This window comes from Pleurodeles waltl, chromosome 9, assembly GCF_031143425.1.
Source record: "Pleurodeles waltl isolate 20211129_DDA chromosome 9, aPleWal1.hap1.20221129, whole genome shotgun sequence".
In the NCBI taxonomy this organism is placed as follows: Eukaryota; Metazoa; Chordata; class Amphibia; order Caudata; family Salamandridae; genus Pleurodeles; species Pleurodeles waltl.
In genome coordinates this window covers 1,010,625,129-1,010,651,472 of record NC_090448.1, presented here as the reverse complement: position 1 = coordinate 1,010,651,472, position 26,344 = coordinate 1,010,625,129, and the positions used below count along the sequence as shown (strand labels likewise).

The 26,344-nt window shown below is 47.7% G+C and overlaps 1 protein-coding gene across 1 annotated transcript in view; it reads left to right on the top strand.

Annotated features, from left to right (window-relative positions):
• The window catches only part of SEC23A (SEC23 homolog A, COPII coat complex component), a 754,311-nt gene that overhangs the window by 678,274 nt on the left and 49,693 nt on the right, over nucleotides 1-26,344 (top strand). Inside the window, exon 18 of the mRNA XM_069208610.1 lies at nucleotides 21,825-21,980. Within this exon, the coding sequence (XP_069064711.1) occupies nucleotides 21,825-21,980 (156 nt within the window). The remainder of the gene's footprint in view (nucleotides 1-21,824; nucleotides 21,981-26,344) is intronic.

Below are 26,344 nucleotides of genomic sequence, written 5' to 3'. Positions count from 1 at the left end.
AGCCACTGCCCACCCTTCTGTGGGTGCAGGACCAGGTGGATGGTGGACGAAGAAGGTCAGCAATGCAGCACAGGAGAAGAAGAAGCATCGCAGAAGCAATGTCCCACATAGGTGGTCATGATGCAGTTCAGTCAGTGGTGCTGGAATACCACCAACAAGCCTTGTCAAATGCAAGAGTCAGAGGAGCAGGTTTTGCAAGTCTGAAGAGGACCAGCAGGTTACAGGGGACTCGACCAAAGGAGGGAAGTCAGGAGTGACCCTCAGCTGCTGGGAGAGTCACAAGAAGAGGGGGCAGCCCCCAAAGGCGACCCACGGGCAGCAGGCACAGGTGTTGCAGTGAGGCCCTCTCAGCGCACCTGAAGAAGTGTCCCAAGTCGCTGGAGCAGCAGGCAGGAGACCGTGCGTTGCAGGGAGAAGTGCTGGGGGCTGGGCTACACAGAGACTGAAGATCTCTTGGAGGAGGAACAAACAAACCTTGATAGCTGTAAGAGTCGCAGTGCACACGGGTACTGTCCTGCAAAGGGAGGCAAGGGATTACCTTCCCACAAGTTGGACAGCTATTAGAGAGGACCAAGGGGACCACTTTCAGACCACCACCTGTGATGCAGGATCCACACAGCCCCGGAGGAGAGAAGATCCATGCAGCCAGTCATCGTTGCAGTTTGTGCCTGCGAATACAGGGGAGTGACTCCTTCACTCCAAGGGAGATTTCTTTTTACTTCTTGTGCAGGCTGAAGACTCATTGCCCTCAAGGCATGCACAGCCGGTGAAATGTTGCCGTTGCTGGAAGGAGCCTGAGAAACAATGTTGCAGAACGGAGTTGTCGCTGTAGTTGCAGATTGTTGGTTCGTGGAGGGCCCATTTGCAGTCCCAGGGGCAAGAAGATGAAGTAAACGAAGCAGAGGAGTGCTGCTGGAATCTTGCATTTTGAATCTGAAGACTCACCCCAGGGGGAGACCCTAAATAGCTCAGGAAGGGGAATTGGTCACCTAGCAGGGTGACCACCTATCAGGAGGAATCTGTGACGTCACCTGCCTGACCTGGCCACCGGGATGCTCCCAGGGGCCTCTACCCACCTTGGATTCAAGATGGTGGACTCAAGTAGTCACCCCGAGGAGCTCTGGGCACCAGAGTAGGGATTGGAGGTCCCTGGACTGGTGCAAACTGGTTTATGCAAGGAAGGCACCAAATGTGCCCTTCAAAGCATACCAGTGGCTTGGGGAGGCTACCCCTCCCAAGCCATGTAATACCTATTTCCAAGGGAGAGGGTATTACTGCCCTCTCCCATAGGAAATCCTTTGTTCTGCCTTCCTTTGCCTGAGCTGGTCAAGCAGCATGAGGACAGAAACCTGTCTGAGGGGTGGTAGCACGTGCTGCCCGGAAAACCCCATAAGGCTGTTAGGAGCAATGCTGGGGGTCCTCTAAAGAGCCCCCAGAGTGCATGGAATCATACAACCAATACTTGCAACAGTATTAGTGTCGCAAAGGCTCTCATTATCCTAATGAGACTACTGGATTTTTGGGTGGCAAGATCGTTCACAGTGTGGGGGACTAAGTCTAACCCACGGTGAAGGACCCTTGTCCCCCCAAATCCGGGTTGAGCTCCGGCTAACTAGCAGTGCCTCATCTCTCCCAAAGGGAGGAGACAATTGGGCAGCCGAGCGCATGACATCTTAGTGCTTCCCAGGAAAGTTGTGGTCACTCAGATCCCAACCAGTTCTCTCATACACAGTGTGGTCTCATATATAAATGACAAAAGCAGTTTGAGTTTTAAAGATTGGTTTAATAAAACGACTGCATTTTAGATAACAAGGCATGAACCGCAATAACCAGAACCATACAACACAGTAGGATTGAAAGAGTAACGAGGAGAGTGAAACATAAGAATAACGCTATCATGGTGCAACTAGATTACGTTCTCTCTTCTAAGTTCTATTTTGAGCACAGCATGTTAAGCTCTAAGCCAGCCTTTCAGGTTCCCCCGGGAGGACATCGACCCTCATACCTGAGCAAAGGCCTGAGATCGAGATCAGCATCTGCAACAGGGCAGTCAGCGTCTAGTTGTGGGTTCCTGGTCGGAATCTCCCTCTCACGTGTACCAGGACTAGGAAGTGTTTTTATAACTAACACGCCGATGTTCTAAGAAACGTCCCTACGTAAGAATGTGTACTTTCTATGAACCCTAAAGACTAAACTTCTACCACGTCTATCGGCAATGTACCAGACTGTATCCTTGACTGAAGCACAGAGCGAGCAAGAATGTATTGTTTGAGAACTTCAGTGCTGAAGTAAGCTAAACAGTGTGATAGAAGAAAATAAAACAAGACCGTGAAACTGGTTATTGTAAAATAACAGTGCGAGGCTAAATAAAATGCATCTAGGGCAAAGTGCACAGAGGCCTAATACTTTAAGCAAACGCGCAGAAAGCTACATTAAAAATGGCTACACTACATTAGGGTACGCTTCCGACATGTTTGATACCAAACATGCCCAGGTTCGAAGTTACCATTATGTAGCTGAACACAGTTTAGTGACCTGTGTCCAGGACACGCATAAAATGGCTTCCCCGTACTCTAATGGACCTGGAGTTCGTAGGAGCACCTCTGCTAGTGCAGAGGTGCCCTCGCACACAGGTATCTGCACCCTGCACTAGGAGGGCCTACCATAGGGGTGACTTACCTGGTGCAGTGACCTGTAGTGAAAGGGTGCATGTACCTTTTCATGCAGGCTGCAACTGCGTGGTCTCCCATGGGTGGCACAATACATACTGCAGCACATGGGGAACCCCTGGTGCCCCAATACCCTGTGTACCTAGGTACCATATATTAGGGACTTAAATGGGGGCACCAGTATGCCAATTGTGGGGTGTCCAAAGTCCTAAGCAACCACATTTAGAGGGGGAGAGCACAGTCCCTGGGTCCTGGGTAGTAGTGAACAGTCAAAACACCCTGACAGCAGACAAACAGTAGGGGTAACCATGCCAGAAAGATGGTCAGTGGCATCAATTCAAAGACAAATGGGATGACAGATTAACATGGTCACCAGAAGCAAGGTGGACACAGCAACAGCATCTGCTAACAGGTGTCCCTTTACATCAGAACATTCCAAATCAAACTTGTAACAGATGCATCTCTTCAGGGGTGGGAGGCTCACGTGGGCTCCCTCCAAATTCAGGGCTTGTGGTCAGACAAAGAACAGCAATATCACATGAACCTGCTAGAGCTGAGTGCAGTCCATCTAGCCCTGAAGTATTTTTTAGCTATACATACAAGAATGCTCTCTCCTGGTCAAAAGGGACAACTCGACCGCAATGTATTATCTGAATAAGCAAGGGGGCACTTAATCTCACCTCGTATCTCAGGAAGCACAGACCATCTGGAACTGGTGATTAGCGAGGAAGTTGTTGATTACAGCGATCCACCTCTAGAACACTCAGTCGAAGCTTCACTGACTCGCACAACTGGGTTCTTCATGACAATGTAAGACATATTTCAAGTCTGGGGGTATCCCTTTTGCCATCAAAAACAACAACAAATGCTGTGACTTCGAGTCTAGGTTTTACCGACCAGCCACAAAGGGAAATACTCTATTGATAGACTGGTCAAGGACATTTCTGTATGCTTTTACACTCCTTCTCAGATACCGACAGTCATCAACAAATTTTACACAGCCCCAGAATGGCCCCTGCGGTGATGGTACACATACCGTCCACATTTATCAGAAAGGCCACACAGAAGACTACCTTGCAGAACAAATCTCCTTTACAAGCTCGAGGGGAAGATACTCCACCCCAACCTTCTCTCGATGAGCTTGACAGCATGGCTTCTGAATTTCTGCAATATGGTCATCTAGGTCTTTCGCAGGAATGCATGAACATTCTCAGGGAGTCAAAAAGACCATCAACAACATGTTCCTATTCATTTAAATGGAAACGCTTTGATATGTGGTATGTCCAGAATGACTTCCATCCTATTCTGGGTCAAGAGGATGCCATTCTATCCTTCCTCCTTCACATAGCAAAATCAGGTTTGCAGTTTTCATCGATTAAGATACATCTTGCAGCTATAACGTCTTATCAAAAATCACCTTTTCAGACATCATTCTTTTGAATTCTTGTGGTTAAAGATTTTCTAAATGGCTTAAGAAAGGTTTTTCATCCTGTTCATTCACCTTCTCGGGAGCCGAATGTGTATACTTTCAAAACTCATGGGTCCTTCTTGTGAACCTATACATAAAGCTTCTCTACAACATCTTACATGGAAGACAGCCTTTCTTGTCACTATCTCTTCAGTATGTAGAGTTAGCAAAATTCAAACTCTCTGTGACAAAGAGCTTTACACAGTGTTCCATGATAACAGAGTAGTGATAAGGACCCATCCTAGTTTCCTTCCCAACGTTGTATCTGATTTTCACATTAACCAGACTATCTCACTTCAGATGTTTTTCCCCAAACACTCCACACCAGTGGAAAGAACTTTGCACTCTTTAGATCTGAAAAGTGTACTAAAGTTTTATCTGGATAAGACAAAAGACCTCAGACAGTCTGATCATTTGCTTGTGAACTGAGAACAGGTATCCCTGCCTATAAACAAACAATTCCAGATGGATAGTTCTTTGCATTGTTTTTTCATATCAGTTAGCTAACAAGCACGTGTCTACCAGGCCCAAAGCCCAGTCTACAAGGGACAAGTGGCAACAGCAGCTGTTTTAAAAAATGTCTCAATCTCTGAAATTTGCAGAGCAGCAACATGGAGATCGGTGCATGCTTTCACACGGCGTTAATGTATAAACTAAGACAGACACCCAAGTAGGACACGCCTCTCTGAGAAATTAATTTAAATAAACAAGTCAATGGCTTTGCTTACTCTTATGTTCTCCCTGCAGGGGTGTGGGATGGGCCTGCTACTCTACTCAGTGCTTCTAACTATTGATGAGGATTCCCTGGAAGAGATTCTCTTCTAGGGGAATACTCATCAAAGTCATAAGCAACCCGCCCACCTCCCCAGATGAATCTCATATTCAGCAATTAATTCATGGTGGTGCCCTGTCACCTCACTCTCACCTCTGGGGCATTGCGGGATGCTGGAAGTCTTAAAGGCACGGTGCCAGATTTTGCTTTGCTATGTTTTAAATGCAGCCCATTAGCTAACAATGCCTTAGCATTTCATTGCAGTTTCTCTTCAATAAAGGAAACGTTTGTACTTAAAAAATACTTGAGATAGGATTGATATTTATTCAAGGAAAACTTAAATCAAAATTGGAATTTTTTTTAGCTTTTACCTTAGGCTGCATAAATATAGATTTTGTATGTGTTCCGGGGTCCCCGCGCATGGGTGGGAATATTCTGTGCTTATGCCTTCGATGAGGATTCCCCTGGGAGAGAATAGGATTACAGGTAAGTAATTTATCTTTACCTGGCCACCAGAACCTTTTAAAGTCCTGTTCCAAACTTTAAGGCACGACCGCCATTGTCTATAATGGAGTAGTCTTGATGCTGGGGATACAGGATGAAAAGATGCTCAAAGATGCTCTGGTTGTTGTATGGTCAACAGGGGTGCCTTTATGGTCATTCCTTGGTCCACAAGTGATGGTAGGCAACTTTGGCCACAAGAGTCGGTGTCCAACGGTGTCCTCTTCGAGACAGGCGAATGCCCTCTCCTGCTGGGCACCCAGTATCCGAACACAGTGGTCAGAGCGAAATCCTTTAGTGGAGGCTAGTGTCCCTCTTGGGTGACCAGTCTGGACTCTGATGGCACTCCCAGGTCTGGCGGACTGGGGTGCAACTTTTGACTGTCAAGGATTGGCCTCTTGAAGTGCCCAGTAGCAGTAAGCAGCGAGTTCTTGGAAGTGGCTTCCAACTTGCTGGTTTGGGCTTTTTCAGCTCTTTTGTCCCTGGGGCTGGTTCCAGTGGATCAGTCGACTGATCCTTAGAGTCACTGCTTTGATCTAGGGTTAGGGCACGACTTTTCCCTGAGTCAGGAGCCACAGGCACAGTCCCAACTTCACTAGCCCAAGGTGCAGCAGGTGCACTCCAGCTGATGCTGCAGCCTCTCTTTGTGCGGTCCATGGGACAGCGGGGCAGTCCTTCTTAGGTCAGTATTCCAGTTTCAGTATGATCTGAGTTTCAAAGTACCAAAGGTGCCATATTTATCCCAGGAAAGAGCCCTGAGGGAGGAATGCGCTCACTAGCTAATGGGTTACCATATCCCCTACCTTCTGGTGACGACATTCCAGCAATGTGCAACACCTAACAAATACCAGAGTGCACTATTCTGCACACTCCCAAGATGTCGGCACCCTTCCTTGGGTGTCAGGAGCTTGGTAGCCCACCCTAAAGACCGTTTTCCCCCTCTCTGTCACCAGCCCATCACCCTGAATAAAGGGCAGCCCCTCAAGAGTGTGAATGCCGAGAGGGTGTTGCTGGATGCTGGCTAAGATGGCCGCAGCCTAGCGCGGCTCTGCGCTCCTTCTCACCCTCTCTCAGATCATCCGCTCAGCTGTCCACGTACTGACACTGAATTGCAGTCCTCGTCAACTATGGAAGACGGGGACAGCCGAGCGCGGCCAGAGACAGGCCAGAAAAGGAGGAAGTCGGTGAGGCATAACGCGGCTTCCAATGAGTGAAGTATTGCGGCAGCAGATGGAACCGGAGGTTGAGGGAGAACCGCAGCCCCGCACTGTGTAGCAGCTGCTGAGGATACCAAGAGTAGACGGCGGGCAGAGAACCATTTGGGAACAGCGAGACCGGATGAGGCAAGCCCGCCCCAAAGCTCACAACACTGGAGGACCCGAGGCGCACTGAGTGAGGGAGGTGAGCCGCAGGGGGCTGTGGAGGAGCGAGCTGGGAGCACGCTCCATCCGCGGCTGGACCAGACGAGTGGACCATTCTGCTGGCCACGGAGGGCTGTGGTGGTGGGAATTGGCTGCTGCACGCATGGCCTACATTAAGCAGAGACGGAGAGGGCCTGAAGTTACGAGGCCCGGGAAGCCCCTCTTGGACAAAGGAGAAGGGGGTGTCTCGGCGACCGACTGGAAAGTGAAAGATTGGAAGGATGACTGGGGCCTAGTGGGCCATGAGAGGGGGCCCTAGGACAAAGTTGGGAGTGGAGGGGCCCAGATCCTTCGTGCATCAGTACCACTCCAGAGGGCTCGTGGGACCCAGGAGAGAAGCGGCAGCGGTGGGCGAGGTGGACACTTGAGGTCTAGTGGCAAGCTTCTTGGGGAGTCTGTACAATGCCAGGGGGTAGAACAAAACCCTACTTGCACAACTAGTGACACCGCAGGGGGGGCCTGAGAATGGACACTGTGGAACACAATGACAGAGGAAACCGGGGACACGCTGCTGCCAAGATGGGGCGTGAGACAGCAGTGAGTATTCTGGCACAATAAAAAAAAAATCGACAAATATGCCAAGCAGAGCGCCCCAGGGAGCGAAGCAGCAGTGACTGGTGGAACTCCCGAGCCTCGGAGTGTGGCTCAGACAGCAGCTATCTTGCAGGTAGTCAATGACCTGAAAGTAACTATGGGGGGCAAAATGGGGGAACTCAAGGTTGATCTGGCCCTCGTCAGGCATGACTTTTGCAACACCACACATAGAGTTACTGAGGTGGAGGGGCAAATCTCAGAAACAGAAGACGCAGTCAAAACACACAAAGAAAGCCTGATGAGGCTGCAACGTTTAGTAACTCAACTCAAGGCCAGGGCAGAAGACACGGAGGGCAGGTCTAGACGGAATAACCGAATGCTCTCCCCTGGCCAGCCGTCCTCCATTACCTGAGTGCCAGCCGGTTCCGAAGGAGGCGCCATTGGAGTCTGTCGGCGTCGGGTCCGAATGATGCTCAGATCCATGCATCTTCTTCTGTGCCTGGTCGGGATTCGGCGTCAATGGATTCGATGTCGACTCCGAGGTTAGAATCCCGCTTGAGATCTCGGAGAAAGGCCTTGCGTCTTCTTGAAGAAGAGTACTGATAATTGGAAGAGGGTGAGCTTATGGAGCCTTCGGAGGAATTCCAAGGATTGGGGTCAGCCAGTGGATTGGATACTTCCCCGGACTGGGGCATTTCATCTCCGGGGCAGTTTACGGAAGAGGCAGCATCATTCCACTCGGTCATTAGAAAGGCAGCGGACTATTTAGACCTGCCTTTATCTGCAGCAGAGGTAAAGACAAATATGCTAACTGAGGTACTGCATCCTCAGCTGATCCTTTGCTGCCCTTCAACAAGGCATTGTTGGAGCCTATAATGGACTAGTGGAAGAAACCATTTTCGGCTCCAGCTGTTAATAGAATGGGGGCAAGGAGACATAGGGGGCCACCCGAGAATCCTGGGTTTCTCTCACGCCATCCAACCCCGGAGAGTTTAGTGGTTCAAGCATCTTGCTCCACAAAGTCTGCTCCTGGTTCGTTCCCTGTGGCCCCGTCTGATAGAGAGTCCAAACGAATGGAGCAGTCTTAAAAAAAAGATCTTTTCGTCTTGCAGGATGGCGCTTGAGCCTGTGAACGCTACCTGTGTGCTGGGCAGGTATGTCCATGCCCTTATGGATTCAGCCAAGGCTATGGTCGGGGATCTGCCACAGGAGGCACAGAAGCCTTTTGGAACACACTTTTCGGATGCACAGGCTGCGGCACAGCAGATTATACCAGCATATACAGTCTGCCCTTGATACCACAGACTCGGTTGCTAGAGCAATGGGGACATCTGTTGCTACAAGAAGGCATGCGTGGCTGAGGTCCTCCGGATTCTCCTCGGATGTACAGACCACCTTACTTAACTTGCCCTTTGATGGTGAAAGGCTGTTTGGGGAGAAAGCTGACTCTGCCCTTGAACGTTTTAAGGAGAGCCGAGCGGCAGCAAAGTCCTTAGGTTTACAGGCTACCCCTGCTGCCCATTATAGGTATTTTCGCAGATTCAGAGGCTTTGGTCGTGGGGCGATTTTTTTGAAGGCCCCTGTACTCGGCCCAACAGCCTGCCAATCTTTCTTATCGACCCTTTAGAGGGTGTGGGAAGGCTAGAGCTAGAGGGGCAGTCCAGCAACACCCTTCTTCATCATCCTCTTCCTCTGGTGGACAACAGCAGGGAAGGCAGCCCTAGTTTTCCCCACTTTATCGAACATGCCTCTCCTGTAGGGGGAAGGCTTCGCCTTTTTCTCCGCAAGTGGGAGTTGATAACAGCAGACTCCTGGGTGAGGAATATTGTGAAAAAAGGATATGCTCTCCCCTTTCAGGAATTTCCTCCTCCCTTCCTGGGGGGAGTGGGGGGTTGGTACTGGGAGTGCTACAGGTCACAGTTCAGCCTGGTTGGCTAGGTTCCTAGGGGCAGTACTGGATACAACATTGTATCGGGCCTTCCCTCCGCCTCAGCAGATTCGGGACATTCAGGCGCTGATTCCAATGTTTCAAAATGGAGCGGTTGTTCCGGTCCTCAAGGTCTTACACCTGCTTGGTCTGTTTGCTTCTTGCATTCTGTTGGTCACTCATGCGCGCTGGTATATGAGGGCTCTTCAATGGTGCCTCGGCAGGCAGTGGTTTCAGCACAAAGAGGATCTCGAGGAATCGATAAGGATCGCCAGGGACACTGCAACGGATCTCCAATGGTGGGCAGTGGACAGCAACCTTTCCCAAGGAAGGCCATTCTCACTGCCACCTCCAGTGGCCACAGTTGTTACAGATGCCTCCACTCAAGGATGGTGGGGCTCATCTGGGGGATATGGAGATCAAGGGTCATTGGTCTCCGGTGGAACAGATGTTTCATATCAGTCTGTTGGAGATGCGGGCGATACTTTAGCACTCAAGGCCTTCCTCCCTTCCCTTCGCGGTCAGTCGGTTCAGGTGCTCACGGACAACACTACAGCGATGTGGTACATAAACAAGCAGGGAGGAGTAGGGTCGTACCTTCTCTGCAGAGAGCCTTTGCGGCTCTGGTCCTGGGTTCAGGACCATCAGATTTGCTTGATAGCAAATCATTTGGCCGGAGTTCTGAACGTACGTGCGGACTGTCTCAGTCGGTGCTTTTTGGCCGATCACAAGTGGCGTCTCCATCCAGATGTAGTCCGGTACTTCTTCGAGATGTGGGGGTCTCTGCAGATAGATCTATTCGCCACTTGGGAGAATGTGCACTGCCCGTTGTTCTGCAGTCTCCAGTATCCGTTGCAGGGAGCGTTGGGGGACGCGTTTCAAATACCCTGGGGCGGCCAGTTGCTTTACGCGTTTCCCCCCCCCCATACCCTTGGTTTCTCGGGTCCTGAGGAAGATTCACCAAGACAGGGCCCAAGTTATCTTGGTGGCACCGGATTGGCCGAGAAGGGTGTGGTACACAGACCTTTTTCAACTCTCAAAGTGCCCTCCACTCCGTCTCCTGCTCAGGGCAGACCTCCTCTCGCAGTCAAAGGGGCAGGTTCTACACCCCCACCTCCAGAGCATGCACCTTCATGCCTGGAGATTGAACGGGGCAACCTGAGTTCTTTTTCTCTCCCCCACCGGATGTGGTGGATGTTATTCTATCGTCCAGGCGACACTCCACTAAATCCATTTATGCCAATAGGTGGGCTAAATTTGTTAGTTGGTGTGGAGAGAAGCAGAAAGATCCCTTGAAAGCCCACCTTTCTGATGTTTTGTTACTTGCTCTTGATTTAGCAAAGAAAGGCTGTTCAGTAGCTACAGTGAAAGGTTATCTGGCCGCTCCATCAGCTTTTCTTTGTCTCCCGAATCAGCCCTCTTTATTCAAATCTACGATTGTAAATAGGTTTATTAAGGGCTTGCTTAATAAGTTTCCCCCCACGCCTTTTCACATGCCTCAGTGGGATTTAAATCTTGTGTTAACATTTCTGATGGGTTCACCGTTCGAGCCCATGCATTCATGTCCTTTAAGGTATTTGGTTTTTGAGACTGTATTCCTTATTGCTAAAACCTCTGCTAGGAAGATTGGGGAGCTTCAAGCCCTTTCCGTAAAACCCCCCTTTACCTTGTTTTTTCCTGATAAAGTGGTACTGAAAACCAGGGCGGATTTCCTGCCAAAGGTTGTCACTCCTTTTCATATGGGACAGACTATTACCCTTCCCTCTTTCTACCCTCCTCCTCACCCCTCTAAAGATGAAGAGAGACTCCATCGATTGGACCCTAGAAGGGCTCTCAGTTTTTATATTGTTAGGACGAAAGACTTTCGCCTAGAGGATCAACTGTTCGTGGGGTATGTTGGTCAGTGGAAGGGCAGAGCAGTCCATAAAAGAACAATCTTCAGGTGGGTCATTCTTTGTATAAAAGTTTGCTACTCACTGGCAAAGAAAGTTCCTCCTGAGGGAATCAGGGCTCACTCCACCAGAGCTAAGTCAGCTACTTCGGCCCTAGCAAGAGGAGTCCAGGTGGTGGACATTTGTAAGGCGGCAATTCGGGCATCCCTCCACACTTTTGCTAAGCATTACTGCTTGGATGGTGAGGTTCGGAGGGACGTCCATTTTGCGCGTTCTGTTTTACAGGATTTCTTGGTGTAATCAGACGGGCACCTACCTCTGAGTGCGGTACTGCTTTGGGACTCTATTCATAAGGTGAGGAATCCACAGGTAGTTTGTATCCGTCAGAAGAACAAGTTACTTACCATCGGTAACGCTTGTTCTGGTGGATACAATAGCTACCTGTGGATTCCTCACAGTCCTACCCGCCTCCCCGTTGCCTGTCTGATTGCACTAGGATATGTGGTTGTATAGATATATGTGTATATAGATATTTTTTTCTGTATATATATAAATGATGGTTTTTGATTATGTTGCATCATGAAGGTTTATGTGTATATGTATTTATTGGATTTATTGTGGAAGTCGGTTTGCGCCTCAAAGGCACGTAAAAAATGGGTGAAACTGACATCAGCACGCCGACGAGGACCTCTTATTGGCACGGTGACTTCAGATGGAGTCGTCTGGAGCCGTGCAATTGTGACGTCCTTGTCGACGTGGAGAGCTAGGAAGAGAACTTTCCGTCGAATGCTGGCGCAAGGATGAATTCATAAGGTGAGGAAACCACAGGTAGCTATTGCATCCACCAGAAAAAGCGTTACCGAAGGTAAGTAACTTGTTCTTCTGGACTATACCTTAAAGGTGCAGCAGCAACGCTGATCATTCTTGGAAGCCAAATCTAAACTGAGAGCAATGGGGCTCACGTATATGCTCTGATTCCCGGTCCTTCTAAAGATGATCTATCAAGGGAAATCCCTATTCATCGACACACCTTTCATCCTGGAACTGGAATGAGGAACAACCACTTATGACATTAAACTCACAGACCAGTCTGCAGAGTGAAGTTGTTAAGACGGCAGGACAAGAAGGGCACACGGCGCTGCTACAGAGGGTTCGGAGGAGGGGGCGTTGCACCCGCTCCCTTGAAAATGGGGCTGCTTGAGAAACAAAGGAGATGGCTATTTCGCGGACGAGTCCCGGGACTTCGGCGGATGATGTGGAGTTGATTTAGAGGTCACTGTCGACTGCACAACAGAAAGACTGATCTTTAGTGGATGGTCAAATATGTTCAGTGTGTATGTACAAGGGAGAGTGAGGCGGAGGGAGGGGATCAATAAGCAAATGGTTAACGTTTTTCTAGGGGGGTGGTTACCCAGGTTTGGGGGGTTGGGAGGTTGGTGCAGGGAGTGCTACAGGTCACAGTTTAGCCTGGTTGGCTAGGTCCCTAGACACAACACGACAGGTACTTCTAGTTTGGGAAGTATGGGGTGGGAGTTGGAAAGGAGGGAGGGAAGAGGGGGTGGGGTTTTTGTTAAATTCTTGTAGGTTATTGAGATCATGGCAGTGTGTCAACGTAGTATCTATCAAGGGACGGCGAGCACAGGGCTCGGATTCACCTTTGTATGACAGATATTATCAGAATGGGAGGTAAAGACCTGGCACCCTCTGGAGCGGGAACGCTCAAACTGTTGTCCTGAAATGTGAATGGAATTCTAGATATAATCAAACCTTGGCCAGCTCTCAGAGCTGCACTGAGATCAGAGGCAGACATTGTGGTGCTTTTTCACGAGACACATCTATTGGGAAATAAGTGCCATTTCTGGGTTCGAAGGGGATATTCACAGTCTTATTATGCAGGATTTTACAGGGGCTCCAGGGGGGTGGCTATATTAATCAGAAAGCACCCTCCACTGGTCGTCACGCACACATGCACAGATGACCTGGGATGGTATGCAGCTGTCACCAGGACTCTTCAGGGTAGGCCCATATCGATCTTGAGTGTTTACGCTCCTTCCCCACTCATGATGGGGTTCCTGGCTCAGCTGGGAGGAATACTTAAGGAATTACCTGAGGCCCAGTGGACAATAGGGGGTGACATGAATGGGGTGTGCAGCCTACAGGCAGACCTATCCTCATTTGGGGCGGGTGGAATTGGTCAAGACTGCTTGCAACGTTTATACAAAATCTGAATTTAGCAGATGTTTGAAGAGTGCATCACCCGAAGGAGAGAGGATATACTTTTTATCTGAGGCGCACCAAACCTTTTCTAGACTTGACTATTTCCTCTTGCCTGTGGAGGAGTGCCATAGGGTGATGGTGTTAAGGCACTTGGCGAGTGGGTTATCTGACCACTCTCTGATAGTGAAGACCTTGACCTGAGGAGAGGAAGGGCAGAGGGCGGAACGGAGACTTGGAAAGGCGGTAACTTCAATGGGATGATTCCAGCGACATATGCTACCAATGAAGTGAGCATTACTTCCCTGAAAATCGGGGCTCAGTGGCCTCGCTGGAGGTGGTCTGGGAGGCACCTAAGGCCTACTTAATGAATTACATAATCCGCTATGTGAAAGGTCAAAGAGATAAAAATAGGCAGAGGACCCAGGAACCTAGAGGGGCGAATTTTAGATTTGCAGGCCCACCTTTGCATCACAGGTCCAGGAGGACCTCCTGCGAGATCTAATATATACGCAGACTCTGTTGCAGCAGGAACTAACACAAGAGGCATGGGCAGCCTGGAAGGCCACTCGTGGCAGAATCTGCCAATGGGGAGACAAGGCCAAAAAAAACTTGCATTGGTTATGCACACCCAGGATGGGGCAGGCTGTCATCCCATACTTACATGGGGATGGGTCAAGGGTGATGGGTCATGGGCTTATGGCTCAGGCTTTTGCAAACAATTATCAGGGTCTGTATCGGGCAGACCCAAAGAGTCCATGTCCGGATCTCCTACAGTTTATACAGGATCTGCCAGTTCCAAGCCTTTCTGCAGAAGACAGAGCTTCCTTAGAGATGGACGTTGCAGTGAAAGAATTGAGAACAACGTTAGGACAGCTAAACCCCGGGAAGGCACCTGGACCGAATGGTTTCCCACCCAAATATTGGTGTCGGGTATGGCAGCATGCGGGTCAGCCTATGCTGGAAATGTTCCAGGAGGCCTTAAAAAAGGGCACACTGTCTCCAGACCTCTGGACGGCAGATATTGTAGTACTACCCAAACTGGGCACTGTGGGTCATCGTTGCAAGGACTTTTGACCTATTTCGCTATTGAACACGAAGGTTAAGGTGTGGGCAAAGGTGCTGGCCAGTCGGCTGGGGAAGGTTATTGGCTGTCTAGTTCACCTTGATCTGTCTGGCTTTATGCCAACGCATGCTACAAGACACAATTTGAGATGTGTGCATAATGCTATTGCCTTGAGTGCGTCGGCGGATGAGCATAGGGCATTATCTATTGATTTTCAGAAGGCCTTTGATTCGGTTGACTGGGCATACATGTTCACCCTTCTGAAGAAGAAGATGGGTTGTGGCCCCCCTATTCATTAGCTATGTGAGACTCCTGTATACTGATCATGGAGCCAAAGTGCACATGGGGGGACGGGTCTCAGACTGCTTCTCAGTGGAAAGGGGCACACATCAGGGGGGCCCGCTGTCTTCCCTGCTGTTTGTGGTCGTAATAGAGCCACTGGGTGCGAGAGGACCCACTATAAATGGGATTCCTATGGGAGGATGCGGTGAGGTACAGGATATTGCTATATGCCAATTAAGTGCTTCTATGTCTAGGAGACCCCGAGAGGTCTGGACCAAGGCACTGCAAATCCTGGAGATCTTTGGTGAATACTCAGGACTCTGTATTAACCCGCAAAAATCAGTGATTTACCCAATAAACCTGTGCCAGCCAAATATGCCTAGGGCACCGTTGCTTACTAATCCAGTGGAAGGCTGTGAGGCCCCGATGCATTTGATGAAGAAAAGTAAAAAAAAAAAAAAAAAATGTGGTCGCCATTAGCTCACCAAAGGCGGCTTTCCCGTTTGAAGCTCACCTTTTGGGCTAACTCCCTAAGCAGCAGGCTGCTATTGTTCCTAAGCCTGGGAGTTGTTTACACAACTTGCCGGTGAGCAGAAAGCTGTATATTGGCCAGTGCCCTTGTGAAGCTACTGGACCAGCTAGTTCAGAGTGGCAACTTTTGAAAAGTTGCATTACTTTAACAGTAACATTAAATTCGACCTGGGCATCTGGTTAGGTTTAACAATTACTTTGACACCTTACATTACCCAATTAGGTACTCCTATTCAGATGTTAGCCAGGCTGGGGTGCCAGCCGGTAACCCTGTAGTAGCCAAAGGGGCTGCAAACTCTTCCACAACAAAATGACAAATTTAAAGGTGTTGTTGCTAAGACATACATACAAATATTGTCCTACATAATATACATCTCCGTGCCATAGGACTTTCTAGGCCTTCCTTTAGAGAGACTTGCATATGTTGTTAAGGGAACTGGTGGCTTTGACATTGGTTTGAATGGCAAAGACGAACTAGCAGTGTTAACACTGCCCTTCTAGTCTGAAGTGGTAACCTGGGAGCCATTTTGAACTTTTTCATACATACGGTGGCAAAATCAGTGTTGCACCCCTGGATGAACACTCTGCCTTGCATGCCCTTGTTACCTTGGATATCGAATACGAGGGACTTATAAGTAAGTCAGTACTTGCCAATTTGGGATAGCCAGTTTGGCATATTCTTTGTAAGGGGTTAAACACTGGCATTTGAGGTCTGGTTAGTATGTCTCAGTGCACACAAAGTCGAAATACCAACAGCATCAGTCCGAAAATGTGGGGTGAACACGCAGAAAGGTGGCATTTCCTTACAGTTGTTGCCTGAGCCACAGTGTAGACAGAATAGGTAGTCGCTATAACAACAGCACATGCGTGCTTCGTGCTGCGTGCAGGCTCGGCCTAAAAAATAGACTGCTGCCTCCTAAATGTGACCGTCATAGGTTTGCAAAAAGAATAAAAATCCAACAGTTCTCGTGAGCCTAAAAAAATGTTGGATGACCTGGTGTATGTACTTCTATAGTCATCGTTAGTAATGCTCCATTTGGTGTCGTCTTTTACTACAGTCACTTTTTCCATCCGTCTACATTCGTAGTTGTCAGATATTGTACTCTCCTTATTCACTTGCGCTGCAAGATGTTACAATTCTCCAAGCTGCATCTTAAGAAATAAACAGCGTTTAATTGGCTAACATAGCAGTAGCACTGAAAATCAACATGCAATTTAAACTCTTCCAAATAGAATGTAAACTTAAAATATACAAATCGTGTGCCTTCCTGTGCTCTTGGAAAAATGTTGCCTGCTTAAGCATGCATGTGAATCCTCCATTATTCCTTATACTATTTATTTTTTTCTCAGACAGGTGTTGTACTGCCCTGTATACCCAGGTGCAGCTTTAATTTGCATCATTTGGATGGTCAACTGTATTTGACTGGAGACATAGTTCAGAATCCTGTTCGTGGGAAACAAAATTCCAATCACGGTTCTTTCTTTCCTTTTATTCTTGTAAAATGTGTTTTGAAGGGAAACTGCCTACTTCTAATTAGCTGCTGTCGCTTAAACATTAATTAGGTGCAGAAGTACCTCATAATATATGCTAACACCAAGAATGCTTCGAATGTCACTTGCTTAATAACAGGTGCCCGTAACCACGGTGTAGTTGTTGAATGAAACCTATTTTTTCATCCTTGTAGGCTCTGTGAGTCGGGTCAAACTAGTGAGTTTCACATTGCAATCGTAACCATTGCTAACACCAGTCACAAAGCCGTTTACACGTTCAAGTTGAACTTTGATAAGCAGGTTACTTTAGTTCCACGTATAAATATGTCATTCCTTAAACAAAACACTGCTGTATGCAAACGTAGGGCCACATCTTTAAGGACAGATAATCGCTCGCTCTTATTAATGTTTACAGCAATGATCAGGAGTGTTCTAAATGCTTGGAAAGACATTCAGAAGAACGTTAAGATTTCCTAACCACAGCTGTTTTATCACTGAATGAGTTACTTCGGAGATGGTGCCGAAAACTTGATGCGAAGATCTGTTTGAAATGTTACTCGGAGAGAAAAAAAGATAAAACCTCAGTGGGCCCAGTGCAGGGTAGCTATCTCGCACACCACTAATTTCCTTGCCCCATTGATGTTCTGTGAAAATTTCAAACCAGTACTACCGGTCTAGAAAAGTAGCACAGTAACTAGAAGAAACCAGAGTGAAGTTGGTTCACACCTCAATGTTCATTTCATGGGAGGGTGGCGTCTCCGAGCAAGGCAACCAATTTCTGAAGTGTAATGTAGTTGCCAGAATCAAATTATAAATGACATTTGAACAGGCCATTGGATGAAGAAGGTTGACGAAAGCCCTTTTATGCTTTCACTTAAACAATTAGCTTTCTTTAGGCCAGACCTAAAAAAGGAGCATGAGCTCAACAAAGGAGTTCAACTTGAAACTGGAACTGAAAAACGCAATGGCACTCGGAGTGGCTAGAGAAAATGTTATCCAAACTACATTAAGGGCCTCATCTGGCTTATTGTTGTGGAACGGTCCCTCACGCAAATCTAGGGATTTCCTCTGATGCTTAAATCCCATCCTAATGTCATTTGTCGAAGAGGAATTGCCACTTAATGAGTCATGCGAAAGTGTGTGAAGCAAAGTTTAATACAGTAAAAAATGATAATGATAAAATGATGCATTACATACACAATATTTCCCTGTAAAAATAGGCTAAGCAAGAGTATGGCTTAATCCAATGACTCTTGAGTGGACACATATGCAGGCATTGTAGGTGGTGGTGCAGATTAAATGGGTTGATTGTGCAAATGAGAAGTATCGTAGATGTTTCTGGGTGTTCTAAATACATCCACACCATGAGCTATTTACAGCTCAAGGTATGGATGCAGTCTATTGGCACTTGAAAGCTCGATCAAAATCACTGATATCATTATGGGCTTGCTTGTGTTCCTGGTCTGAGCGAACGTAAGCATTAAGTGCTGGACTGTAACCATTGGGGCCAGGACCAAGGCCGCCTGTTGTCTGGAGTGCCCCAGTAATGGAAACACGCATTGGAGCCAGTAGGTCTCGGCTAAAAGAGAGCAGTTTGCTTTGGCAATGTGTTTTTTTGTTGGCAATATTGTACAGCAGTGTAGCTGCTGTGCAGCATGGCTGAAACTAAAAAAAAAAAAAAAAAAAACTCTGACCATGCCAACGTTGGCTGCAGCATAGGCACTTTGTAAAACGATATGTATTTTTTATATGCTGTTGGCACAGTGGTAAGCAACTCAGAGGGAGGCGTGCAAAGGATGGCAAAACGCCAAGCCCCCCTTTAGCTATTTTTTTATTATGGGAGGGGAGGAAGAAAGCTACTTGGAGGGGTGGGGATGAGTTGGGTGGCGCAATACAGACATTAAGGGAAGAAGGTAAATTCTAGGGGCAGTCTGACAACAGAGAGTGGGAGATATGGGTTGGGGGCAAGCTGACAACAACAGAGGGCAGGAGGGAGAGTCTGGGGCAACCTAACAACAGCAAAGGGTGGGGGGGGGGGGGCAAGATGACAACAAGAGAGGGTGAGAAGGATGGGCGGCAGGCAAGCTGACGATAACAGCGGGTGAGAGAGGCTGGGGCAAGCAGGGAGTTGTCAGGCAGAAGGAGCCTGGGATGTACACAAGGGAGAGTGCACAAAAAGAAGCACTCTTCAGTAGTACTTAAACACAAATAAAAAAATCAGTGCCTAGAAAAATGAGCAGTGGAAGGTTACAAGTAATGTGTCCATGATCCTGGGGAGGGTCAAACAGGCAATGAGGAAGGAACCCTTCGACAGTTGACCAATAAGAAGCAAGAAAATAAAAGTGACAATGAACTAACCAATGTTAAGCAATGAGTAGTCTCCAAGCCCACTGTTAGAAAACAATGTCTCAAAGAAACAACCCTTAGGATGTCTAGGCAAGACCTAAAAATGATATATTACAGCGCAGTGCAGAACGATGACCATTTACTGAGATTAATTCAATCATTTCCCACATCACTTTCTTGTTTTTCACATTGTTCCTCTAGTGCTAGCAGTACTGACTTGCTCTGTCGCAATCCCTGTGCCGGGGTGAAACTCAGCAAGCTGACCACATCACATTTATTATTTGTTTCATTGGGTTTTGTGTGACTGTGCTGGGCTTCCTGCTGTTTCTGAGGCCAAAGAATATGCACCTAATAATTCCTATGCAGGTGCAATTCTCTGATGCACATTTAGTTAATGGAAAAGGAGATGTCTGACATCAAAATGATTTCTCGGCTTGGAAAGTCATTGGGAGTTGAGATGTTAGCTTTGACTCCAACGCACTGCACTTCACTTGTTGTACACTTCCACAGCCAAGCTTTTGCCTACAGAGTGCTTTAAGGTGGGCTTGTACGGTAACTGCAGAATGGCACATGTATTATTAACTGACTCAACAGTGAACCACCCAAACAGTGGCCTTGCATAGGAACATGCCTCATTAACAGAGGTGCAGGAGCTGCCACCAGGCTTTACGCAGTATAAAAGCCAATCTGTTCTAGGTGACCTTAAAAAGTATGCTGCAGGAAACAAATACTGGCAAACCTTTTATTGTAGCCTGGTTAGAAACTACACAAACAGCATGACAGAAATCCCACTTTACTACAGTGGGTGATAGACAACACACAGACATGGCCCTGGATTACTGCTCAAAAACCCAAGTTTTGAGGTGCTTTCTGAAAGTTAGGAGGTCCTGGATCTTGCGTAGGTTGGTGGGGAGGGAGTTCCAGGTCTTGGCGGCGATGTGGGAGAAGGATCTGCCGCCAGAGGTGGTGCGTTGGATGAGGGGGACTGTTGCGAGGTCGGCGGAGCGGAGCTGTCGAGTTAGGTTGTGGAAGTTGATGCGTTTGTTGAGGTAGGCCGTTCCGGTGTCGTGGAGAGCTTTTTGAGCTTGGGTCAGGATTTTGAAGATGATCCTTTTGTTAATGGGCAGCTACTTTAGGGATCTGAGGTGGGAGGAGATGTTTGTGGCGAAGGAGGTTGAGGGTGAGACGTGCTGCTGCGTTCTGGATGCGCTGGAGTTTTCTCTGAAGTTTGGCTGTGGTCCCTGTGTAGAAGGCATTGCCGTAGTCCAGTCTGCTGCTTATGAGGGCGCGGGTGACCGTTCTTCTTGTTTCTAGGGGAATCCATTTGAAAGTCTTGCATAGCATGCGGAGAGTGTTGAAGCAGGAGGATGATATGGCATTGATTTGCTGAGTCATGGAAAGAGAGGAGTCCAATATGATGCGGAGGTTGCGTGCATGGGTGGTGAGTGTTGGGGGTGGTCCTTGGTTGGTGGGCCACCATGAGTCGTTCCATGCTGTCTTGTTGGGATCGAAAATTATGATCTTGTTTTTTTCTGAGTTCAGTTTTAGGTGGCTTGCTGTCATCCAGTTAGCGAGGAGTCCGGTGTGTAGGTTATTCTTGGCGGTAGATGGGTTCCTCGTGAGGGAGATGATGAGCTGGGTGTCGTCAGCGTATGAAATGATGTTGAGGCAGTGGGGGCGGATGATGCTGGCGAGCGGAGCCATGAAGATATTGAAAAGGGTGGGGCTGAGGGAGGATCCTTGGGGGACCCCACAGATGGTCTTGGTGGCAGTAGACGAGAAAGGAGGGAGGCGAACTCTTTGGGTTCTTTCTGAGAGCAAGGAGGTGAGCCAGGCCAGGGCTTTGTGGCGAATTCCGGCTTCGAAGAGGCGTGTGCGAAGGGTTTGGTGGCATACAGTGTCGAAAGGCACAGTAAATGTAGTGTAATTATCCATGGAGTCCATTGTGGTGCTGCAGTGTCATGCCTGGAGGCACTTCACTGGTCTTTCTCTGAACAATATAGACTGGACTCTTGGATATGCTTGTGTCGATCGGTGGCTGTTTGGTGAGTAGGCAGACCTGTACCTGGAGAAATCAGTAAGTAACAGACTCACTCAGCCACATCCTTAAAGGCTGCTGCTTTGGGAATGGTTCATGAAGAAGAATCTCCAGAAAGGAGCATCCTTTGGGATAAGTAGTTAGTCACCTCTGGCATTGTTCTTTCCGATCGATAGGTAATCTTCTTGAAGATCCGTCTTCACGATCCTGCCTCTCCCTACTGAGGGACTGTTACATTTACTAACATTCTTTGAAACACTTATGTTTTCATTAGCTCAGTCTTTTCTCACCCCTGCCATCTATAGAGCTGGCAAAAGTAGGGAGAGCTAATGTTCCTGCCACCAGTTTGCACCTTCATAGATTCACTACGTCACTACCATAAATGAGATCTGTGACTGGTGCAGCAGAGCCAGCTGGATGCTGGTAAGCTGGAAATGCTTCAGAATCTTCCAGATTCAGCCTGAAGCCTTGAAGATGACTTCATAAGTACTCTTCTGGAAGATTACATATCCATCAAAGAGAATGTTATTAAAGGTAAGTAACTTTTGTATCTTTAGTAATTGTTTTTAGCTTTTTGTAACAGCCTCTTTGCAATGTGGTATTCTGTATAAATGAATCGATCACTAATCTGTAAATATATATTTTAATAATTTTTTAATCTTTTGTTTTCAGACCATAGCGCAGTGGCGCAAAGCAGGTTACCAAGATATGCCTGAGTATGAGAATTTCCGCAATCTACTGCAAGCTCCATTTGATGATGCTCAGGAAATACTTCATTCTAGGTTTCCGATGCCACGGTACATTGATACAGAGCACGGAGGTAGCCAGGTAAATAAATAGACAAGACGCATGCACTTGTGTGCCTGGCAATTTTATAATTGTTTTTCTTTCAATGACACCCCATTCTGATAGGGCAGCCGAACACAGATAAGTGTGCTGTGGCATTTGGCTTGATGCAGGCTTTGATATTCAATTTACAGCTCATCAGTTTATGGTCATGATACAATGGTAAATTAAAATTAAGGAAATTAGTAAAAGGTGTTCATGAAGTACAAAAAAGAGCGAGCTGCCTGGCAGCTGCTCAGTAGCACTTTGCAGCTGCTGGGCCCTTGTAAAATAATGTTTGATGGCATTGGGGCTGTAGAAGCACATGCTCTTCATACTCCTGCCTTCTTGTGTAGGGTTTGGAGTTTTACAAGCATTTTCAAGTCACAGGATCGAGTGACTCCTCCTTCTTGGGCATCTTTTCCTTTGTTTGATTGTTCCCCCCCGCCATAGGGTTCGGACGTGTGTATCTTCACTCCATCTTCGACTCTCTCTGGTCCAAAATTTTCCTTCCTACTTTCTTTTATTCACCGATATTGATCATTCAATCGCAAAATTCCACCTTTGCATTTGTTCTTTCCAGTGGTCGGGTAGAGTACCAATGAGTGCCTTTCGGGGCAGCCTCGTCCGTTTTCAGGCCTTTTCCACATTGCACCGAAGAGAATGTTGAGCTCATGGAAAATATGCAGTTTCGTTTCTGTCCTCTGTGCCATTCCAGACTACCCCACACCGACCATCATCAGGTGTGTAGTCTGTGGCTCTCCCCCAATCACCAAGAATCTACCTGCGACACCTGCAAGTCCTTCAGATCAAAGAAGACCCTTCGGGACCGAAGAACTTGTAGGTTGGAGATGACGCATCAGTCCCCAGAAGACACCCCAAACATATTTGGGGAGGAGCACGCACAGGAGGAACCCAAACAAGAAGAGGCCTTCCCCATTCAAGACTCCGACTTTCAGTTGGACATTGAGGGCCACGAGGTTACATCAGACCAGCCAGTGAGTACTGTGACCCATCCTGCCTACCCAGAGACTGTTAAAAAGCCCCTTACAGAGGTCACTGGACCGCGACTGCAACCAGGCCGTGGCCGGTTTTGAAAAACTACTTTGACTGCCCTGCCTGTCAGCTCAGCTCCGAAACCAGCCAAGACCATAACATTGTCTTCGACATCGACCTCCAGCATCTCGGTCCGAACTACTTCCTGCAAACCTTCAGCACTAAGCACCTCAGCTCTAAGCCAAACAGTCTTGGCAGCTGCTTCGGTACTGACAAAGGGTCACCGACCAAAACCATTGGTGCCGAAAACAAACAAAGGAGCTAATTCTTTCAGAGCACATGGACTCAAACTATATTGGAGACTATGGACGCTAAACAGCATTGCCTCCAAATCCAGGAAGGTACAGGGCGTGTATATTGCTTCCCCCGTTACATTCAAGAGCAAGTTATCCTTCCAAGAGGCTTTGGACACTGCACCACCTCCAAAAAAAAGCCTGTAAGGACAAGGCTACCACTACTTTGACTAAGCTTTTTCCTCCTCCTCCTCCTCCTGAACCACCTTCCTCACCACCTCCACTCCCTGCTTCTTCTCCATACCCTCCCCCCCACCCCTCCCCTCCTCGTTCTCCTGACTCTCCTACTCTAAGAGACCTCCCACCTCAGGGCTAACCTTTATTTAGAGGGGAATATTTGGGTGGACCACATCACGGCAGAGACTCAAGGGATTCATATGATCCTGATCCCATGATAACTACGCACCCAGATTTATACCTGGCAAGACCCTCCCCACTAGAGGACTCTACTAGTTTCCAGCAAGTCATAGCAAGGGCTGCTGCCTTTCAAAACGTTCAGCCCCATAGGGATCTGATAGAACAGGATTTTCTGTTTGACACTTAACTACCACGCATAGGGATATTCAGTTCCTTTGCATGGTCCCTGGCATGATTCGCTGCACAGATGGCATCCTTAAGGAGCTAGTCCGCTCTAGAATTATCACTCCTAGAGTGGACAAAAAAGTATAAACCTGCTCCTTCTAATCCACTATATATCGGGTCCTACCAAATTCAATAGTGGCCACCACTGCAAGAAAGTGAGCCAACAGCCAGGCCACAGGGGACTCTCCTCCACCAGACAAGGAGAGGAAAAGGCTGGATGCTGCAGGCAAAAGAGTTGCTGCATAAGCAGCAAATCATTGGCTCATTGCCAATTCACAGGCCTTGTTATCAATGTATGATCGGGTTTATTGGGATGAGATGGAGGAGCTCCTCCAATATCTCCCAGATGAGCACCGCAAGTGAGGCCAGCAGAGTGTTATAGAAGGACAAACAATATCCACTAGTTCTATTCATTGTGTACTAGATGCCACAGACACATCTGCATCCATACTGTACTGCATACTGTTAAGGAGACATGTCTGGCTTAGATATTGTGGCTTCAAGTCAGAGGTACTACAAGCAGTGCTCAACATGACTTTCGATAAGGAGCACCTTTTTGGCCCTCAAGTGGACACCACTCTTGAGAAGCTCAAAAAAGATACTGACACTGCAAAAGCCATGGGCGCTCCTCAGTCTCAGACACACAGAAGCAATTTTTGTTGCAGTACATTTTGAGGTGGTTACAAAGCGACAAGCTCAGAACCATCTATCTCCCAAACTAGACAACCCTCAACCTCATATTCTCAAAGCTTTTTCAGAGGAACCTATAGAGACAACAACAACCGAAGCAGAGTCAAGAGCACTACCACCCGTGGCTCTTCCTTAACATCTAAACAGTGACTACATACATATCCCCAAGCCCCACACCACACCTGTAGGGGATGACTTCAAAATTTCCACACACAATAGGTAAACATAACATCGGACATAAGGGTTGTTTCCATTATCCAACATGGTTATTGTCTGGAGCTCACTATCGCACCTCCAAACATTCCCCCTCGTTCTCATTGGTTATCCCACAAATATTTCACCCTTCTAAAACAAGAGGTACAGTCCCTGCTTCTCGAAGGTGCCATAGAGCCTGTTCCATTACAATACCAGGTAACAGGAGTATACTCACTATGCTTTCTCATCCCCAAAAAGGATGGATTTCCCAGGCTTATTTTGGACCTCAGACCATTAAACCACTACATTCTCTCAGAACACTTTCACACGGTTACTCTTCAAGACGTTATTCTCCTTCTTCGGCAAGGCAACTTTTTCTGGCCCTAGACCTAAAAGATGCCTACTTTCACATCCCCATCCACCCTGAACACTGGAAATATCCAAGGTTCGTAGTTACAGGAAAACATTATCAATTCAAAGTACTGCCTTTCGGAGTCACGACAGCTCGCAGAGTATTCACATGTGCTTAGCTGTAGTCCCTGCATATTTCAGAAGGTGAACTATACATGTGTTTTCTTACCTAGACGACTGGCTTATCAGCCGTATCTGGGAGACATTCCCAAAGCAGAGTTGGATTAAGCATATCCCATCCCGGCCCCATTCCGAGTTGTCAGTCTCTTCTTCCCCAATTTCAGGAGAATCACCCACACACAGTCAGGAATATCATGCGCCTCTCAGGGATTGTGGTGTCCTGTGTTTCCAATGTTCCCTATTCCAGACTCCACATGCGTCCCCTGAAACAGTGTCTGTCTCGACAGTGGTCTCAGTCACAGAGGATCTAGTGTTGTTAGACCACAATACTCACTGCTCTCTGCAATGGTGGAATGCCACCAACCTGTTAAGAGTTGCCTTTTCTGTATCCTGTGCCTCAGTCCATTCTGACCACAGATGCATCACTGACAGGTTGGGGTGCTCACCTTCAAGATCTCACAGTACAGGGCCTCTAGGATTGTCGCGTGGGCTCTCATTATGCTAAATGAGACTACTGGATTTCTAGGCAGCAGGATCGATAACGGTGTGGGGGACTGAGTCTGACCCACGTGTAAAGAACTCTGTCACCCTAAATCCGGTTTTTGCTCCGGCTAACTAGCAGTGCCTCATTTCTCCCACGGGGAAGAGATGATTGGGCAGCCGAGCGCATGACATCTTTGGAACTTCTCAGGGAAGTCGTGGTCACTCAGATCCAAACCAACCCTCTCATTTACAGTATGATCTCATATACAAATGACAAAGACAGTATAGGTTTTATATAATGTTTTAATAAAACGACTGTATTTTAGATAATAAGGCGTGAGCCGCAATAACCAGAACCATACAACACAGTAGGATTGAAATAGTCACCAGGAGAGTAAAACATAAGAACAAAGCTATCATCGTGTCTAATAGTTTCTACTCTCCCTCTGCTTGATCTATTTCGAGCACAGCATGTTAAGCTTCTAACTTGCCTTTCTGAATCACTGGGGAGACATCAGCCCTCATACCTGAGCAAAG